This window comes from Leiobunum rupestre, chromosome 4, assembly GCF_980474605.1.
Source record: "Leiobunum rupestre chromosome 4, qqLeiRupe1.1.hap1, whole genome shotgun sequence".
Classification (NCBI taxonomy): Eukaryota; Metazoa; Arthropoda; class Arachnida; order Opiliones; family Sclerosomatidae; genus Leiobunum; species Leiobunum rupestre.
Window position 1 is genome coordinate 8619485 of NC_143387.1, and position 19242 is coordinate 8638726.

The 19242-nt window shown below is 32.2% G+C and overlaps 1 protein-coding gene across 1 annotated transcript; it reads right to left on the minus strand.

The window, feature by feature from the left end:
• Positions 1–795: 795 nt before the first annotated feature.
• Positions 796–19242, minus strand: LOC149946009 (motile sperm domain-containing protein 2-like). The gene is made up of 8 exons (XM_090172726.1): positions 19040–19242; positions 8556–8702; positions 7730–7816; positions 4355–4503; positions 3656–3716; positions 3551–3589; positions 1492–1616; positions 796–977 (listed from the first exon to the last, which is right to left on the minus strand). Exons 1-8 carry the CDS (start codon positions 19131–19133, stop codon positions 915–917), a joined length of 765 nt encoding a protein of 254 aa, XP_090028852.1. The 5' UTR covers positions 19134–19242; the 3' UTR covers positions 796–914.

A 19242-nucleotide genomic window follows, 5' to 3' on the forward strand; every position in this document is an offset into this window, starting at 1 on the left:
AGGTTATCACTCTTTACATCATTTCATCTTATTCCGTACGATAAAACGCGATAAGAAATACGTTCAAGTGTCACTCGAGATAAGCGGAGATATATGAACAAGCTGGCCTGAACACCATATGTTGATATACGAAAAAACACATCGTCGCGAGAAATATCATAAATACATTGACTTTTCGACGATTTTACCCCCATTTCAGCCCTTAAATCCTGGATCCTCGATCCTCGATCCTAGGATCGGAGCCTCGCCCTTAATTTCCTTCTACTTGGATTAGATCCGTACATGTTAGAGACATCAAAATTAGTTAGTAGAATTTGTGGGGAATTTCTATTTGAACTGTTTGTTCCGTATTTTTAAATTCAATGTCAGTGTTCGGCGTATACGTTTTTGCGTGATTTATAATCGGTTGTAAACATTGTGACAAATGTTCTCACAATTATACGTATGGGTATATCCGGTGTCTGTATTTTCAGATCACCATATGCTGTAGAACAAAAATATACTCATGAAAGAACATTGAAAGCTGCAAGTTCTTGTAACCACCAGAAATTCAGAAATATTGTAAGTAAATGTTTAGCAAACGTAGAGGTAAAAAGTCTCAATTATGTTAAGAATTTGTTCTTTGCCATAAAATTACCAAAACATTAGAAAATTGATAACATTTTTATTTTATAATGAATAGCAGTGGTACAACCAATTCGATAATTAGTTCAATTTTATTTAAACAGCGAATTTAATGTGAATTTCGTTGTAACATGACTGGTTATATTGAGTATTAATAGCGCCGTTTGTAGCTTTAAAATAATATTTTAAGTTATGTGTAATATAAATGTATAATTTGTAATCTGATAGTTTACGTTTCAAAACTTTGAAAACTTAAAAAAAATGTACAACTGTGTGAAATTGAGTTGAGCTCAGCTGCTTCCTAAATATTGCTTTATTAATTGATCAGGCAAGTATTTAAATTCAGTGGTATCCTGCAAAGAAAATTTATTTAAAATTTATTTAGTTAAAGATAATATATAATATCCGAAGTTAATAATTTATTTTTACTAGATACATACATACATATATTATCCCTTTTCATAATATATATACATACATATACATATATATATATATATATATATATACATACATATACATATACATATATATATATATATATATATATATATATATATACTATCCCTTTTCATAATATATATATATATACATATATATATATATATATATATATATATATATATATATATATTATCCCTTTTCATAATATATATATATACTTGTCTCTTCAGAGATTAAATATGAGCTTCTGATAATAAAGGGATATCATTTTTATTAGCTCGCAAATATCAACATTATGCGCAGTCATCTCCGAAATATTTTTACCAAAAATTTATTTAAAAGATAATAACTATAGCATTACGACGAAATTTGGGAGCTCATTTAAAATGAAATACAGAACTTAAAATATTTATTGAAAGTTACCTCTCCACCCATTCTGACCGGCAAGCATTTGGGATCGATGTATTCGCTAATATTCTCCTTGTTGACAAAAAGAACTCTGTTTCGGGATTGCTTTGGAACTAAGGGCTTTATCACGTTCCAAATTGCTACAAACACAAGAAAAGTTACGTTATTCTGAAGTAAAGTAAAAATTATATTATTTTATGTAAAATAATATTACGTAACGTGACATTACATTCTTGTTTCAGACCATTCACTGGTATTATCTTTATCACAGATAAATTCTATCCTGTAATAGGTGTTTCTATAAAATCAGAAGTAAATGAACCGAAGTTATCAGACTGCTATACTCCTCATGATGGAGGCGTTTTCCTTATGAAGTTCCATTTTTACCTCGAATTTGAATTCACCTTGGCCAACAAAAAACCTTTTTGTTTTTATGAAACATTTTTTATACATATAAATAGCTATACCAACAATTCCTATGTGCAATTTATCACGTCAAAAGATGGGGATGGAAACTAGTTTTTATTTGACTCGATTATCTCATCATTTTCTTTAAAAAAAAACGCCCTCCGATTCTGAGCGCTATTTCAATAACTTCGGTTAATTTACTTCTGACAAAATTGGTGGATTTCAAAATTATTTTTGCACGTGGAATTACGCCGCCATGTTATGGTATAAAAGCACGTAAATACGCCTGCTATACCTCACAATGTAAAGGTACTGTCAGGTGCTAAAACTTAATATTGAAATTGGTCAATAAAACAAAACAAATTAGAAGTGTAAAATGTTTTTATCTGCGTCACGAGCGCCAGTTATTTCAGTGCTTTACTTGCACGCGGGTTTCAGATTCCGAAACGTTTCGGGCACTGCAGCGGGTGCTCTCTACCTTCAAAAGTTACAATTACGTGACGTAGACAAAAAGTCACATGACCTGCGCATTTTATAGAAACACCTACTACCTAATGATAAATTAGTTTATTGTACGGTTTAAGCTAGGAGCAACAAACACGGCACCCCACACAAGGAGAATGCAAACCGTCAAAAGTAGTGCATTTTCTTGCGTACATTTTTCATTGGTTGGAAGGGGAAATTCGGAAATTATCTTCCCCCTTTCCCTAAAACGTTCAGTGTAAAGGTTCGTCCAATGAAATTTGTACACAACACGGCGTTAGCTAGTTCATAGACTAGCTTCGTTCTCCTTCTGTTGGTTTCTCCTAGGTTTAAGCATCTCGTGAAAAAAAGTAGACTTTCACATTAACTACATTCTCATGAGTTGCTGAGATTGTTCATTATTTTAATATGTAAATAATGTAATTAATACTCCATGGACTATGATTGATAATTTAATAAGGATTATACCCAAGGCACAACTTTATGCCTTGCGTAGGAGGGTAGTGGCCCTACATGCCACGAGAGCCAACAGTTCCCTACACTCACTATTACCGTTAACCTCAACAAGTTTTCTGGAAGGGGAAACACCTTACACGAGTGGGGAGAGAACTTGCAAACTCAACGCAGAAGGAGTTGTTCCGAGTTTTCACCCAGAAAAAAACTAACATTAAAGGGGAACGGCCAAGCTTTTCCAAATATGGCCTTATTTCCGTATCAAAAGATTAACAAGACGTTCCATATACTAACACGTACCTTTTTTGTCTTGAAAAAATAGCTTTTGGCCCAAAAAGTTGAAAGGAAAAATAACGCCAGGTGTTTGGGTTTGAATGTTCGCCGCCATCTTAGGGGCTGCCGCCAGCGCCCGTAACCCCGTATGAGCGATTTGCGAACTATCCTAACTTTTAAAATCGCGCAACTTAGGCTTAGGTCTCGTACAACTGGAACGCGCCCCGCGTGCAAAACAATTTTTTTGCGTCTTCAGTAGCGCCCGCTTTTACGTTGTTTTTCTGTCTCACCGACTTCTACACCAGGTGTCGCGGCGGACGCGCGCTTTTCGATTTCCCGACATTTCTTTATTTTATTAAAAATTAACCATAAATTTTAGTTTTTAATGGGCTATAGGGCTATTTAACTGGTCAATGCTTGACCGTTCCCCTTTAATGAATTACATTTTAATACTTACCATTAAATATCCATGGCATGTCGTAAATCAAGTAATAAGCTGAAAAATAAGAATTCTACATTAAATCGACGGTCATTTTAAAGTAGTTTTGGCTTATTTTGATACCTAATGTGAAGGGATAGTGCTTGGTAAATAAGTTGACGGTAAACTTCAATATATCCAAATCCTATTTTGGAAAGTGACTCGTTATTAAAAAAAATTGTTAAACGTGCAAGAACTAACAAGGATATTACCTAAGGTGTTTTTTGCCTATTTGGTTAGAAGTCGGGCGTACTGTAGACTTATATGAGCTATGACATTTCCAAAAAGGAGACGTTGCATTACCCATTCGATTTGCCCTGGCAACTGAAAATGTTTCTGACCACTTAAAACAAAAATATGATTTTTTCCTTTTTTATCCCAAATATTTTCCCAATTTACTTGCTTTTTTAAATGGAATTTTTTTTAGGTGGCCAAAAACATTTTCGACAAATCGAATGGGTAGTGCAACGTCTCCTTTTGGGAAATTTCATTATTTTTCATATCTCATATACGTCTACATTACGGCCGACTTTGAACCAAATCAGCAATAAACAACTCGGGTACAGTCCTTGTAAAGGCCTTTTCACACGAGCCAACTTTTGGATCCAACTAGAGGAGTCAACTTGAGTTGGGTCAACTAGTTGGTTCGTGTGAATAAAAGTTCGATGAGTTGATCCACCAAAAATGTACGCGAGAAAAAAATGGATCACTGATCCATTTTTGCTGACTCAGCATTTTGATTTAAAAAGTTGGCTCGTGTGAAAAGGTCTTAAGAGGTTTTACCATGTTGGCGTAGGAGACCCCGCTGCAATCCAGTACGCTGGTGAACTGTTTGTTTGGGTGCTCTCTCGTGACTTTTTCCACCCAAAAGACGATAATTCTTTTCATGTCGTCACTGTGTTCCTTCTTGTGCAGTTTGCCAATTGTCAATACTGCAATCATGAAAAATATATTAGCAGATCAGAGAGATTAGTTTGTCATTAGGTAGATATTTTAAGCTAAAAGTGGGATGGGTTGAGGACAAACCAGTTCGCCAAGAAAGTGAGAATGGTCTTTCGTCCGGTGTTCCATTTTAATGCGTGAGCTTCGGGCAAACAGGAATTTTAAATAACCTATGGCTTTATTGTAGAGCTTAGATGGTATCGCAAAATCTTATTTGGCGCTATGAACCGGAAGGGCGTAATGACGAACGGAAGTACACAATATGACTCACAGCCAAAATACGAAAAAAATCAAACCAATTGGTTATTTAGACCTCGAGTTAGTCGCGTTTTAACGATTTTGGACACCATTTTCCAATATGGCAGAAACTCCACGCCATTCTGTAAAATCACTAATTTTCAAATATGTTTAAAACCTTTCAACACTAGTCAATATTTTTCCTAAACACGGGTTGCAAAACTGAGTTACTTCGGAAGCCGACAGCTCCCTACTCTTACTATTACCGTCAAATCCAACTAACTATTAAGGCCCTTCCTTAGATAATCGATGCTTTATATGATTTTCAATTGACATTTTCCTAATCTTAGAAACGTGCTAACACCTCAATTCAACAGGTGTATAACAATAAAAAATATCTACAAATACAGCCATTTCAAAATACTGCCCGATGCCCCAGCTCTATATCTACTTTTAATTTAAAAAAAGTTATTTCGTTTATAAAATCGTTTGCATAATTTAGATTTGCGAGCCTCAACACGTTTTTATGGAAAGGGAAATGAATAAATTTGAGGTTCAGCATTTGAAGGGAATTACGTTTTTGGATAAAGATTACAAAATGGAAAAAGCTGCGAGCCTTGCACCTAGAAGCAACAAACACAGCACCCCACACAAGGAGAACGCTACCCGTCAAAAGTCGTACATTTTCTCGCGTACATTTTTCATTGGTTAGACGCTGTAGCACCTGCTGCCGTCGAAAGGGGAAAATTCCAAAATTGTCTTCCCCCTTTCCTTAAAACGTTCAGCGTAAATTAAGGCTTGTCCAATGAAATTTGTACACAACACTGCGTTAGCGTGTTTAAAGGCTAGCTGAGTTCTCCTTGTGTTTGTTGCACACAACCGACCGCCTGTGGCATCCGATGAGGTGTATACGTCACGCCGATATTACTCATTTGCAAAGTCAGTCAACGCACTCTCAGGTTTTTTGTGTGAAACTCGTTCGTCAGAGCAAAGGTCAGAGGTAGAAAAATATAACTGGTCTTTAGCCAGGACCGTAACCAGGGGGAGGGGGGGGGGCGCTTGGGCCGTGCCCCCCCCTGAAACGTGCGGTTGTATTTACAATTATTTTTTAATGTATTTCCATTGCGTGCCCTGAAATCAAATCCTGGTTACGGTGCTGTCTTAAGCGCCATCTATAAACTATATATACCCAACTATATCAAAATAAAATTACTATATAGCATCAATTTCATTATTTTATCTTCATAATTATTTGTAATAATAGTGTAATATTTAGACCTAAAATATCTAATATATTAAAATGTTCAGATTAGATAGATGGCGCATCGTAGTGTACAGCTTTTATTTAGTCAAACATCAACCTTGGTCTACCATAACTTATACGATAAAAATCCTTTAGGCTAGTCTAGCGTCGCTAGATGGCACGACACCTAACAGCTATATTTTCCCCTACGCGCACTCTCTTGCACTCTTCTCCATTGAGTTGGCAATATTAATCTAGAGGTCCAATCAAAACGTCGGTTTTCAGTATTTCGCGAAACAAGTTTTTAAAAATATGAATACTGACGTCTGCTCCCAAATGACGAGAAAACTTTATCATTCTACCCGTGGCGCCGTCTATTTCTCAATGGTTCGTTCAAATAAGACGCGTTATCCGGCAAAATATTTTTTTCAAAAATAATGGATGGCGCCACGGGTCATATGATAACGTTTTCTCGTCATTTTAGAGGAGACGGCACATTCGTAATTTTCAAAAACTTGTTTCGCGGGGAGCAGATTTGATTGGATCTCTAGATTAATATTCCCAACTCAATGCTCTTCTCTTTTCAACCAGGAGCAGACGATGCTTGTGACGAACGGGCTGCAGTGATACACCCATTGAGTTGGGAATATTAATCTAGAGATCCAATCAAATCTGCTCCCCGCGAAACAAGTTTTTGAAAAATACGAATGTGCCGTCTCCTCTAAAATGACGAGAAAACGTTATCATATGACCCGTGGCGCCATCCATTATTTAAAAAAAAATTGCCGGATAACGCGTCTTATTTGAACGAACCATTGAGAGATAGACGGCGCCACGGGTAGAATGATAAAGTTTTCTCGTCATTTGGGAGCAGACGGCAGTATTCTTATTTTTAAAAAACTTGTTTTGCTAAATACTAAAATCCGACGTTTTGATTGGACCTCTAGATTAATATTCCCAACTCAATGGATACACCCGCGCTCCGACCTCTCCATAGCTAATTCGGTACTGACGACTCGCAAGCGCCAAAGTCTTCAGGCAACTAAAATGCGACACAATATTTGGTCTCACTTCGGGAGAGGGTGAGTCTGTGGAATCGAGTCCGGACATATGCGTGACTGACTACGCTTTGTAGCTTTGACTGTGCTGGACACTAAAAGTGATTACGTAATTGGTTTCTTATTTATCATTACCAAAGGCTGAAATTAGTTAAATCATACGGTAATTATTTTTCAAATGTTTTTTGCAAGTGGTTTGGCCGCCGGGTTTCTGTTAATCGTTATTGAACTTTTCGGCGACGAAAAGAACTTTCATATTTTATTCGCGACCGAAAGGAGTCTAGGTGGCGTAACGGCGCTAGCTTCTCCGAGGTTGCGCCTAAGATCTAGCGTCTGCTACAGACAAATTAAAAAGTTTTATATTGCAAAAATTATATTAAAATGTCAGTATCATTATTTAAAAATTAAAATTTACGAATAACGACGAGGAAAGGCCGGCTACCGAATCTAGGTTTCAATGGTGACCAAAGGGGGCGTTGCGATAGTTTTCGGTAACGAATATCGGTTTACATTTCTCAACCACGCTTTGGAGTAGCAAAATGAAAATGAAATGGAAGCGAATACCGGAATGAATTGGCCCAGTTTAAATTAAAGGAAATGGTTGTTGCCCGCAGGACTCTTTCTAGACAGGTTCATTTGAACTATAGCAAGCGTTGTATTTGAATATTTGAATCGTACCTACTGGGAGTCCCTTCCGGTCGTAATTGTATGGGTGCATGACCCCTTCTTCCAAAAGTGGCCTCGACAGGGAACTCTCTTTGATATCTGAAATGTTCACCAAATATTAGGTTCACTTTTATTCTAACCGACAGTACGCCTTATGAATAATTTATGTCAAATTAGTGTTGGTAATTTTCCGAAAAATAAGAAATTGAAACTTAAATTACTTTTTAAGTGTTTTTAATGTTTTTAACTTTTTATCGATATAAAATGTCTAATATCAGTAAACATACTACAAAACATTAATAGCGTTACATTGTTAATCAGGTTAAACTAGTCTAGAGCTTTAGTTTTACTTTCAGATTCGAAAAAATGAGGAGAAAATGCCGCTTTATTTCAATTTGCAAACAATATATTAAACTAATCATGGAATTAAAACTTTTTAATTTTTTTCGGAAAAATACGGAAATTTTCCGGAAAAAGGCCTCGGTCATTTTCCGGAAAATTTTCGGACTTACAACACTATGTCAAATTGTATCATTTTCTGACAATTTTGAGGGGTCAAAGGTCAAACAAATTAAACTCTTAAAACCAAATAAAAAAACCTTGTCGAAATCACATTATCTTCATCTACAAAATGAAATAAACCTCATTATTTTATGTTAAACCATTCAGGAGGTACGCGGGAGGTCAATTAGAGGTCAAGATCACTTTCAGATAAATTTCAAAATAACCCTAAAAATATATTTGGAGCAAAATACACAGATGTTGGTTTGATACCTTGTTAAATCGTATGAAAAATGTACTTAATATAATTTGGAAAACTACAATGTGGTAACTCTACCGTTAACACCGTATTCTTTCCTCCACTTCAAGGAATGCTCTAAATGTTCTAAGGCTTTATCCGTGTTCAAGCCGTGATATTTTAAGAATCTTGCGACGAAGGTGTCATCTTTCTGCACCCGCTCAATGTCAGATTCTGCGAAATCCACTGAAAGTACAGAAAATCTATATTTATTATACCTTTAATGTTTTTAAGTTTTTATCGATATAAAATGTCTAATAACAGTAAACATACTACAAAACATTACATTGCTAATCAGTTTAAAGCTAGTCTAGAGGTTTAGTTTTACTTTTAGATGTGAAAAAATGATGCGAAAATGCCGCTTTATTTAAATTTGCAAAAAGTCTATTAGACTAATCATGGACTGAAAACATTTTTTAATTTTTTAATGAAAAATACGGAAAATTTTCCGGAAAAAGGCCTCGGTCATTTTCCGCGGAAAATTTCCCGACTTACAACTCTAGCCTAGTATCTCATTGGTTCCCTAAAACCATGGACGAATAATAACTGGACTCGAAACCTAACCAAAATCCCCGGTTCCACAATTTGCATCGCCCGTCAGCGCTCCTACCGAGAGAATCGTGAAATATTTCTATCTAATTTCAAAACACACGTGTGCGTAAAAATGTTGTCTGCTTTGCTGTTTTTAATAGAAGTGAGGCTTTTGGAATTTTAATAAGCTTTAGATTATTCAGTAATAATTGTATTGGAATAATAATGAAAGGGTAATGTTTAATTAATTTAAATAGGAAGTTCGCTTTAATGTTTTTGCATAAATAGTTTGGGTGAAGGTTTTAAATAGATTATAAATTTAAAAATTCCCAGTCAAAATGGAAATAAAGGTGTAAGCTTTGACGACAGTGACGAGCTAAGAACTCTAGGCCTAAGTTAAGTAGAAGGATAGAAATCTTTCCAATACTTGACAATACGGCGCTACAAGCGGCGCTGCCGTATAAAAGCACCAAGCGTGCCTTTTAGTTTCGGGTCCAGTAATTTTTCGTCCAAGGTTTAGCTAATTGCCAACCGTTCTTTTCAACCAGCTACCCCAGCGCCGTCTTTACTAAGTTAAGAATGCTAATTGATTTTATGTTATTAAATTTTATGTTATTATTTTATTAAATTCCTACCCCGTCATGTCATAATCGTTTCAATTGAGTCATTCTACCTAAGAATAAACAAATTCATTCTTGATCAAAGATAAATATTTATTTCTAATATTTAATTTGGATTATCTAAATTTTGTTTATGCAGAGGTTTCCGATAACTTAGGCTTTCCTCACAGTTGTCCCACAGTGTTGGTAACTAAATAGAATTAGAATGTATAATTATCATCAGTCTATAATATTATTCTATAAGTTTGTCACTTTGGGGGATATTTTACTGAGAGCTAGTCACGGAATGACGTCATCACAAGATGCAGTCTGCCTTGTGAATAGCTCTCAGTAAAACTTTTGCATGTGAAGAATGGGAAGTTTCACACTTATATAATTATATTATACACTTATGATATTATTAACATCGAAAGGCTGTCTGATAGGGGTCGCATGTTTCTGTTTTCCGCGTGGCTGCTAGAATCTTTTCATCCGTTAATTTAAAAAGGTGGATATTTTCCATAGAAAAAATCTGCATATGAAATGATATTATTTCTTTTATTATATCAGGTAATATTTTCTATTTAATTTTCATTTGATTTGGGTCGGAGGCCAATTTTTCAAAAATACTCGATGGCGTGGGATTTTTTTTGGGCGACGGCGTGAAGGGGCAAAAGGTCTTACCTCTTTTGAAAATTAAAAAAAAAATCCAATAGGTTTTTGGAGGAAAAAAAATTAAGTTACTTAGAAAATCTCATAAAAAAATTCGGCGGCGGGATCAAAATTTAACGGCGGCGTCGTTAGCGGCGCGCTGAAAAGTAAACGACTCGGCGGTGGCAGCGGCGGTTCGGCGCCAGAGAAAATATCGGCGGCGCTAGGCTCTATACGTGTAGTAGTTTGATAGACGAAAATTTTGTTGCATAAAAATAGTAATATAAATATTATTCTAATAACTTTTAATTATTAGTCTAAGAATGCTGTTACGCATTGTAGTATTAATGAAATTAGAGAATATCAGCAACTCATGAATGAGTTAAACTCGAAGATTTTAATGAATTGCTGAAACTGTCTATGAACTATAAATGCGTTATGTCACCCGGTTATATTTTGTTTTCATTACTTTCCATTTCTTCAACTTCGTCGTAGAGTCCTACTACAAACATACACAAAGCATTTTCTTTAGGTTAATCGAGAACGAATTTACTTCGAGGAAAAGTGTAACACTTTCAAAATGTGAGAAACCCTATTTTTGGGACACATCTTGTCAAAAAGTCGTAAAAAGACTCAATGGAAAGTATAAGGGATTATAAGGGGAAAACCAGAGCTCGATCACTTTTAAAGTGTACCTCGTGTAATAATAATAATAATAATCAGCTAGGCTAATACCCAAGGCACCACCTTAGGCCTAGGTCATCAAGCGACTTTTGAAGCCATTAATTCAGGTGGACGGGTTACAATGCGTAGGAGGGTGGTGGCAAGCCCCGCATGCCACGAGATCGAGCCAACAGCTCCCTACACTAACTATTACCGTTAACCTCGACAATTTTTTATGGAAGGGGAAACCGAAGAACTCGGGGGAAAACCCCTTAAACCAGTGGGGAGAGAACTTGCAAACTCAACGCGGAAGGAGTTGTTCGGAGTTTTCACCCAGTGCCACAAGCTGGGATCGAACCCGGCCCCTCTTGCTGCGAGGCGAAAGTGCTAACCACTCCGCCACCCCATTACTGTGGTTCTTTTAACTCGGCTTAAACAGACGATCTCTAGCATTAGGGAATTTTGAATGCGAATGTCACGAATAAACTATAAATTAGCCTTTCTCGAATGATAACTTTTATTCGAAAATATCATAGTTAACCAAAACGAAACGAGCGAAAGTGAAAGACTACAGGTAATATTCTTTCGAATGGCAATTTAAAAATAATTGAATCTAGGTTAACAACCTTAGAACTTCGCCCAAACTTTCTTTCCTCAATTTCCCGAACACCGCCGATTAGCATTCTATTTCTGTAAAGACCAGCTTTGATCTTCTGTATACTAATGCTGCATTGTAGAATACGTAAAGGGTACGGGAAAATAATGATTATCATATAGTGATCAAATTTAAAAAATAAAGTCAATTGATAAATTTAAAAAATAAAGTCAATTGATCAAATTTAAAAAATAAAGTCAATTGATAAATTTAAAAAATAGTCAATTGATAAATTTAAAAAATAAAGTCAATTGATAAATTTTAAAAATAAAGTCAATTGATAAATTTAAAAAATAGTCAATTGATAAATTTTAAAATAAATTCAATTGATAAATTTAAAAAATAAAGTCAATTGATAAATTTAAAAATAAAGTCAATTGATAAATTTAAAAAATAAAGTCAATTGATAAATTTAAAAAATAAAGTCAATTGATAATTTTAAAAAATAAAGTCAATTGATAAATTTAAAAAATAAAGTCAATTGATAAATTTAAAAAATAAAGTCAATTGATAATTTTAAAAAATAAAGTCAATTGATAAATTTAAAAAATAAAGTCAATTGATAAATTTAAAAAATAAAGTCAATTGATAAATTTAAAAAATAAAGTCAATTGATAAATTTAAAAAATAAAGTCAATTGATAAATTTAAAAAATAAAGTTAACTGATAATTTTAAAAAATAAAGTCAATTGATAAATTTAAAAAATAAAGTCAATTGATAAATTTAAAAAATAAAGCCAATTGATAATTTTAAAAAATAAAGTCAATTGATAAATTTAAAAAATAAAGTGAATTGATAAATTTAAAACAATGCAAATAAGTAAAATATTTGACCCATGCTTTGGGACATGTGAAGAAAATTAATCTTATTCTAGACTTGGCGGTAAAATAGAAAAAGTATTTGGGTTAAATTTTGATAAACATTTGTCCAGATAGTTATTTTTAAGTTTCTTCATCTTAATGCACATTATCGTGAAGTTGAGTCAAATATAAAATAAATTCATTATAATCGAAACAATTAAGTACTGTTCTGAGTTATGGAAATTATTTAGAAACTATTTTAAAGTCATTACGTTATCGTTGAAAGGAAAACTTTTTGTAAATTGAAGCCGTGTAAAAAAATTTTCCTCGTTCTAACTTATCTTATTATTTGAAAATGTATAAGATTCAAGGATTACTCAGACTCAAAGGCGAAACAGAATAAATTAAGTTAATGTTAAAAATTGACTTATAATTCTACATTCCGTACTTAACATAGATGAAATGAATTATTAAGATAAGAGGAAACCTCCGAATTTTTTAAAACCCCATAATTTTTAAATAAGTTATTGTTTCTAAGTGGGCATAAAATATTTTACTTATTACTCATAATTTAAGCTCTTAAATGAATGGGGAAATATGTGCTGTGGTTTCAAATATGCTTGATTTTCCAGAAGTTAAATTTTAGAAATACGGGATAAATAAAGTTTATTTTATTTGTAAATCAACATTAGTAACGTTTTTGCCGTTATTTTGAAAATAAGGCTTTAAATATTGGAAACAGTAGCTGGTATGGTAAAAACAAGTGCTTTATAAAAAGTTAATATCTTCGCGAACATTCGTTGTTAAAAGCTGCGGATTTAAATAACTCTTTAAAGCAAAAACTACTAAATTCATATTACTCTATTTTTGATTAAAAAAAATGTGGCTCGCACAAGGAAAAACTCCACTGTATTTACGATATCAGAAATGCTGACTAAATTTGATCTCTTAACCATTTCTAACTGGTTCACTAAGTTCGTTGATATTTCCCGTAGATTGAAAATATTTTTTTGGGTCAACCTACCTATAGAAATTGGTCGGAATTACTTTGGCGATAGCGATTCAGCCGTGGAAGTTTTCTGAAGGATAAAAAGAGTTCAAGTGGGAGATATTTTAATGATCTCAAGATAGCTATACTTTCCGATTTTTTATGATGTAACATTTTACTTTCACCGCCAATTTTGATTCCCTGATACGCGAAAACCTCGACCGAATTTATAATTTATATTTTTCGCTAAACTCTAAATCGAGATAAATTGAGGTGAAGAAATTCAAAAGGATTAAATAAATCTGCATATTTTCATTTAAACATCTTTAAATTGTACCTTTGGTCTGATAACAAGAGAGCTTGCTTAATTTTTATTAAAACTATAATTTCGTTTAATTGACCTCTAGTTTTATATAAAATATTGAAATAGTAATGTATTTTAACCATTAGCTAGTTCTTATTTAATTTGATTTATTTTATGCAATAAAACTTTATAGAATATAACTTTTTTTTTATAGAATATTACTTTTTTTTATAGAATATAACTTTTTTTATAGAGTACAATACTTGGTCTACAACTTTAAGTAATAAATTTTTAGGTCCAAAATTTATGAAATATATTTTTGGTTCAAACTTTATTAAATATATTTTTAGGTTCAAACTTTAAAAAAAGTTATATTTTTAGGTTCAAACTTTAAAAAAAGTTATATTTTTTTGGGTTATACTTTATAAGATACATTTTTGGGTTCAAACTTTACAAAATATATCGTCATTTATGCCTGTTCCCACTTAGAAAAAACCCTAAAAATGGCGGCCATGGCCAAAGCTACGCAATGATATTACGTTATCTTCACCTTGTTTTTAATTTTATCTTATTAACTTTGGTTTTCATTTCGGTCTACATTTAAGATTTCGAAACCCTTAAAATCTATCTAAGGGCAGTCTTCAATTCAAATTTATCCACTTTGTTGATTTTAATCGATACTTTTCCGTGGCAGAAATGTTTATTTCATAGAGATGGGGTAAAGATAGTTTCATCCACTGTTATTTAAAACCATGATACGGTAATCAGAGCCCTCTATTTCTTAATGTTTAGTATGTTTTCATCGTACAACGCGACATAACTTGTCCTTGAAATTTGGTTTTTAAATTTCTAGGGTGTAGCGAAACGTTGCCATACGTAATCGTGATCTGTTTGAGATACACAAACATCAGTGTCGACCCGAGGCCTTAGACACCAGAACACACACAATAACTGAGTAATCAGGGTGAGATAGGTGTAATGGCCACGCCAACGGGGGGATATGTGGGGACAGGGGTGGGGACACCCGTGGCGGAAGTATCCCGACCACCCGTTGGGGGATTGGTAGTCGTCCTCACACGGCCTTCCACAAACTCTGCCTCCCGGACGCCTGGGATTACAGGAGTGAGCCACTACTCCCGGCCGTAATCGTGATCTAGGCAATTTGGCAGTTTGAGTAAAATATATTTTGTTTGGCTTCTTCTACGTCACACATTCAAGATTTCGTATTTCAGGTCAATTGAAAGCGGAAGTTTGTTTGCTAAAATTAACATTTCATAGTTAAGTTAATAATAAGTGTAAGTATATGATTTTTGGATTAAGCTCCTTCTTCCTTTGAGAAGTAGAAACGTGGACCAACAGTTAAAGGGGTAACTATTTATAATTTACCGTTTTTGGGTAGTTACCTGGCTGACGGTAATTGTTTTTTAATATAATATACAAGTTTAATACTTAAGCACATTGAAATATAACAAGCTAAGTTATAAGTTTATTTTAAACATCTTGCATGGTCGCGTTATTTTCTTTAATAAATAATATTTTATATTTATAAATCGCTAATAACATTGTATTTACATAACAATATAATAATAGGGTAAATTTTGTAGTAAAAATTGGTATAGTGTTATATTTGTATAAGCGTATCTTCGGATTTCTGTTTTAATATGCAAATAATAAATTTTTTGAATTTTTAATAAAGGTTTATAAAATTCATGAGGGAAAATTTGTGATTTTAGATAAGTAGAATTTTATTGAAATTTTGAACTCGATTTGGGGGTTTTTTTTTAAATTTCCAAGATTTGGCACGTAATATAAAATTATGCCGGAAATTTATTAATATTAAATTCAACAAATTTACTGATATTTTGAAAGATGTTTTGAATTTATTAAAACCCTTTTAGTATTTCCTATAGAATATAAAATCTCTGGAGAATTCTGAGAGTTTGGATTTGTTCATTTTTATCGAAATCTTTAAAAAAAAATTGAAGGATTTTACAGATGAAGTAAATTTGAATTAAATTTAAAAATTTCGTTTTTTTTTCTCGCCGCATTATTCAAGGATGATCCTTGCGAAACACGCGGAAATTATAAAGCAATATAAATTTAATTATATCTTTCTTTTTCGGTACATCCTTTATGGTAATATTAGTTCCGTTTGAAGGACAATTCTACTTTAAATAACCTTGTTAGACCAGAGGTCAAATGAACATCAAATTTGACGAACGCAATTTTCATAGACTAGAACTCGGGGAAACTTATAAATTAACCGCCAAAATTTCAATTAATCAAAAAAAATCGATTAACTGTTTATTTATGGAGATTATTTGCGACAATTATAAGATTTAATATGCAGAAAATAAGTTTTTTTTTCAGTTAATTTTCTGATATGGATATAAAAGAAACGATCGGAAATTTTCTTATTCGAACGTTGAGCCCTATCATAGACTCACAGATAAAATTTATGAGCAGACCAATTATTTTACGCTAAAGGTGCAATTAATTTTTAGTTTGACGTTTTAGCCGACGAATATTTTAAAATATTAAAAAATGCTCAATAATTAATTAAACGTTTACGATAAGGAGAAGAGAATGTTAATATTTAAATTGTTTGTTAGCTATTAAAATTTCAAATTCGTTTTGAAATTATAATTTTCTTTGAATTAACTGAATATGCAACGCATAATTAAAATATTTAATATAAAAAGAGACAAGAAAAATTAGAATAAAATGATATGACAGTGTACTGAACCGTTTTTTACAATTATTTTATTATATACCCTACTGTTATGATAGATAACTTTGTTAATATATTATATTATATCGCTGCATCCATATAAATTAATGATTCATTTGTAAAACGCGGCTAAAGAATGCGCTCAGTCCAAAAGCTCCAGAGATTTAATAAATAAAACCATGAAGTAGCAGATCTTTTGTTCATTAGTAAATACAATATTAATTCACCATGGTAATAAAAAAATATTATTGTAAATATTGATTAAACCATGACTTTTAAATCTTTTACTCTACAAGATACAACGCATAAACTTAATTTATTAACTTATTCAATTAAAATAAATTATTATTAAAAATCTGAGCCGGGATGGGGTTAAACTGCATTGAGCCCGCGAAAGTAATCTAATTTGGATTGTCTAGATGGACACTTATCTCATGAAGGAAATGTTATTAACTTCTGGCAGGATATCACTTTAAAGTAAAAGTATTTTTCATCGCAGTTTTCCTGGAGTTGCAGACTTAATTATTTGAAGGAAGTATTGTATGAAACCTACGTGCCCTGGGCACCCAAAAACAATTTCACACGAGCACTTCTATATCCGTCGTACGGTAAAGAGAATCAATTTTAAATCATACAATACGTTAAGAAGTAACTATTTATACTTTCTTAGTGACTTTAAAAAAAATACAAAGATAATACAATATCGAAATTTATTAAGAAATTTTCCCCTAAGTTAGACATCGACAATTGGTATCTACCTATCAGTAATGTTTATATTTATTTTATTACTTTTTCAAATTATTTGTAAACTAATATCTTTTTATTAACTCGATTAATTCAAAAATAATAATATTTTTTCTCAAACAAAAATTGTTTTGATATTTATCATTAAACTAATAGAATATAAATATTTTGTTGAACATTTTTTTAGAATATAACATTTGCTTTAGAAATTTATAGAATATAACATTTGCTTTAGAAATTTATAGAATATAACATTTGCTTTAGAAATTTATAGAATATAACATTTGCTTTAGAAATGAATAACTTTTGGTTCATATCTATATAAAATATAAGCCTTGGGTTCGAACTTTTATAGAATATTAACGTTCGGTTCGAACCTTAATTGAGTATAATCTTTTGGTACAAACCATTATAGAATATTAATTTTGCTTCAGACTTTTACAGAATATAAAATTTAGATTCAAACCTTTAAAGAATATAAAATTTAGATTCAAACCTTTATAGAATATAAATGTTTGTTCCAAACCTTTATAGAATATAAATGCTTGTTTCAAACCTATTTAGTATATAAATGTTTGTTTCAAACCTTTTCAGAATGTAAAAGTTTGGTTCAAACCTTTTCAGAATGTAAGCGTTTGGTTCAAACCTTTATAGAATTAAAAATTATGGCTCAAACCTTAATAGAATATAAAATTAGGGTTCAAACCTTTATATAATATAAACTTTTGGTTCAAACCTTTATAGAATATAAACCTTTGGTTCAAACACTTCTAGAACATAAACTTTTGATTTAAACCTTTATAGAATATAAACTTTTGTTTGAAACTTTAACAGAATATTAACTCTTGTTTTAAACTTTTAAAGAATATTAACTTTTGTTTTAAACTTTTAAAGAATATTATCTTTTAGTTTAAACCTTTATAGAATATAAACTATTGGTTCGAAATTTTATAGAATATTAACTTTTGGTTCAAACTTTTATAAAATATTAACTTTTGGTTAAACTTTTATAGAATATTAACATTTGGTTCGAGCTTTTATAGAATATAAACTTTGGTTCAAACCGTTATAGAAAATAAACTTTTTGGGGCAAAATTTAAAGAATATAAACTTTGGGTTCAAATCTTTATGGAATATAAATTTTAGGTTCAAACCTTTATATGGTATAAACGTTTGGTTCAAACCCTAATGTAATATAAAATTTAGGTTTAAATCTTTATAGATTATAAGAATTGGTTCAAACTTTTGTAGAATATAAGAATTGGTTCAAACCTTTGTAGAATATCAGAATTGGTTCAAACTTTTGTAGAATATAAGAATTGGTTCAAACTTTTGTAGAATATAAGAATTGGTTCAAACTTTTGTAGAATATAAATGTTTGTTTCAAAGCTTTTCAGAATGTAACCTTTGGTTCAAATGTTTATAAAAATTGTTTAGAAACTTGATAGAATATAGCTTTTGGTCTTAACGAGAAAGGAAACTAATTTTGTTAAAAAGCGAATAGAGTAATGGCAGTGTTCCGTCACACGACGTCACTCATGCTTTTTTTCCTATTTATAAAATATTCGTGCCCTCAATGGCAGCCATGGCCAAAGCTACAGAGTACTACTGCTCTATTGTACAAAATTGAAGAAAAATAAAACCTTTACGCGCATTCAAGTTCAAATATTCCGTAACCCTCTATTTAAAATTATTTACTTTTAAGGATTTGCTGTTAGGTATAAATGCACAATTTATTATCTTAAATAAGACTAATAATATTAATATTTTAAGATCGTTTGTAAATAGTGTTAAAAGCTCCGAACAAGTAACCAAAAGGTGAAATATAAATTGTTAATAATTAGTGAAATAATTACCAAATTTAACTTTGTTAGTCTCATTGTAGAATTTGGTTCTGATCTCACTGAGAGCTGCCTTCAGCTTTTCCGCCTTCAACGCCTTCTCATCCATGTTCGCGTACGTGAAAGCTCAATTGATTGAAATGGAAACAACTTATTTTATAAATTAACACAATTTTTATCACAGCGTAACACTTTCAGTTAACGGACGCGTTTGAACG

What these genes read in the sequence shown, in the direction of transcription:
- LOC149946009 (XM_090172726.1), bottom strand. Translation starts at nt 19,133, where the DNA reads ATGGATGAGAAGGCGTTGAAGGCGGAAAAGCTGAAGGCAGCTCTCAGT. An exon ending in GCACTATCCCTTCACATTAG is followed by an intron (nt 3,590 to 3,655) that starts GTATCAAAATAA and finishes CTTATTTTTCAG; the next exon opens with CTTATTACTTGATTTACGAC. An exon ending in CGGTCAGAATGGGTGGAGAG is followed by an intron (nt 978 to 1,491) that starts GTAACTTTCAAT and finishes TTTTCTTTGCAG; the next exon opens with GATACCACTGAATTTAAATA.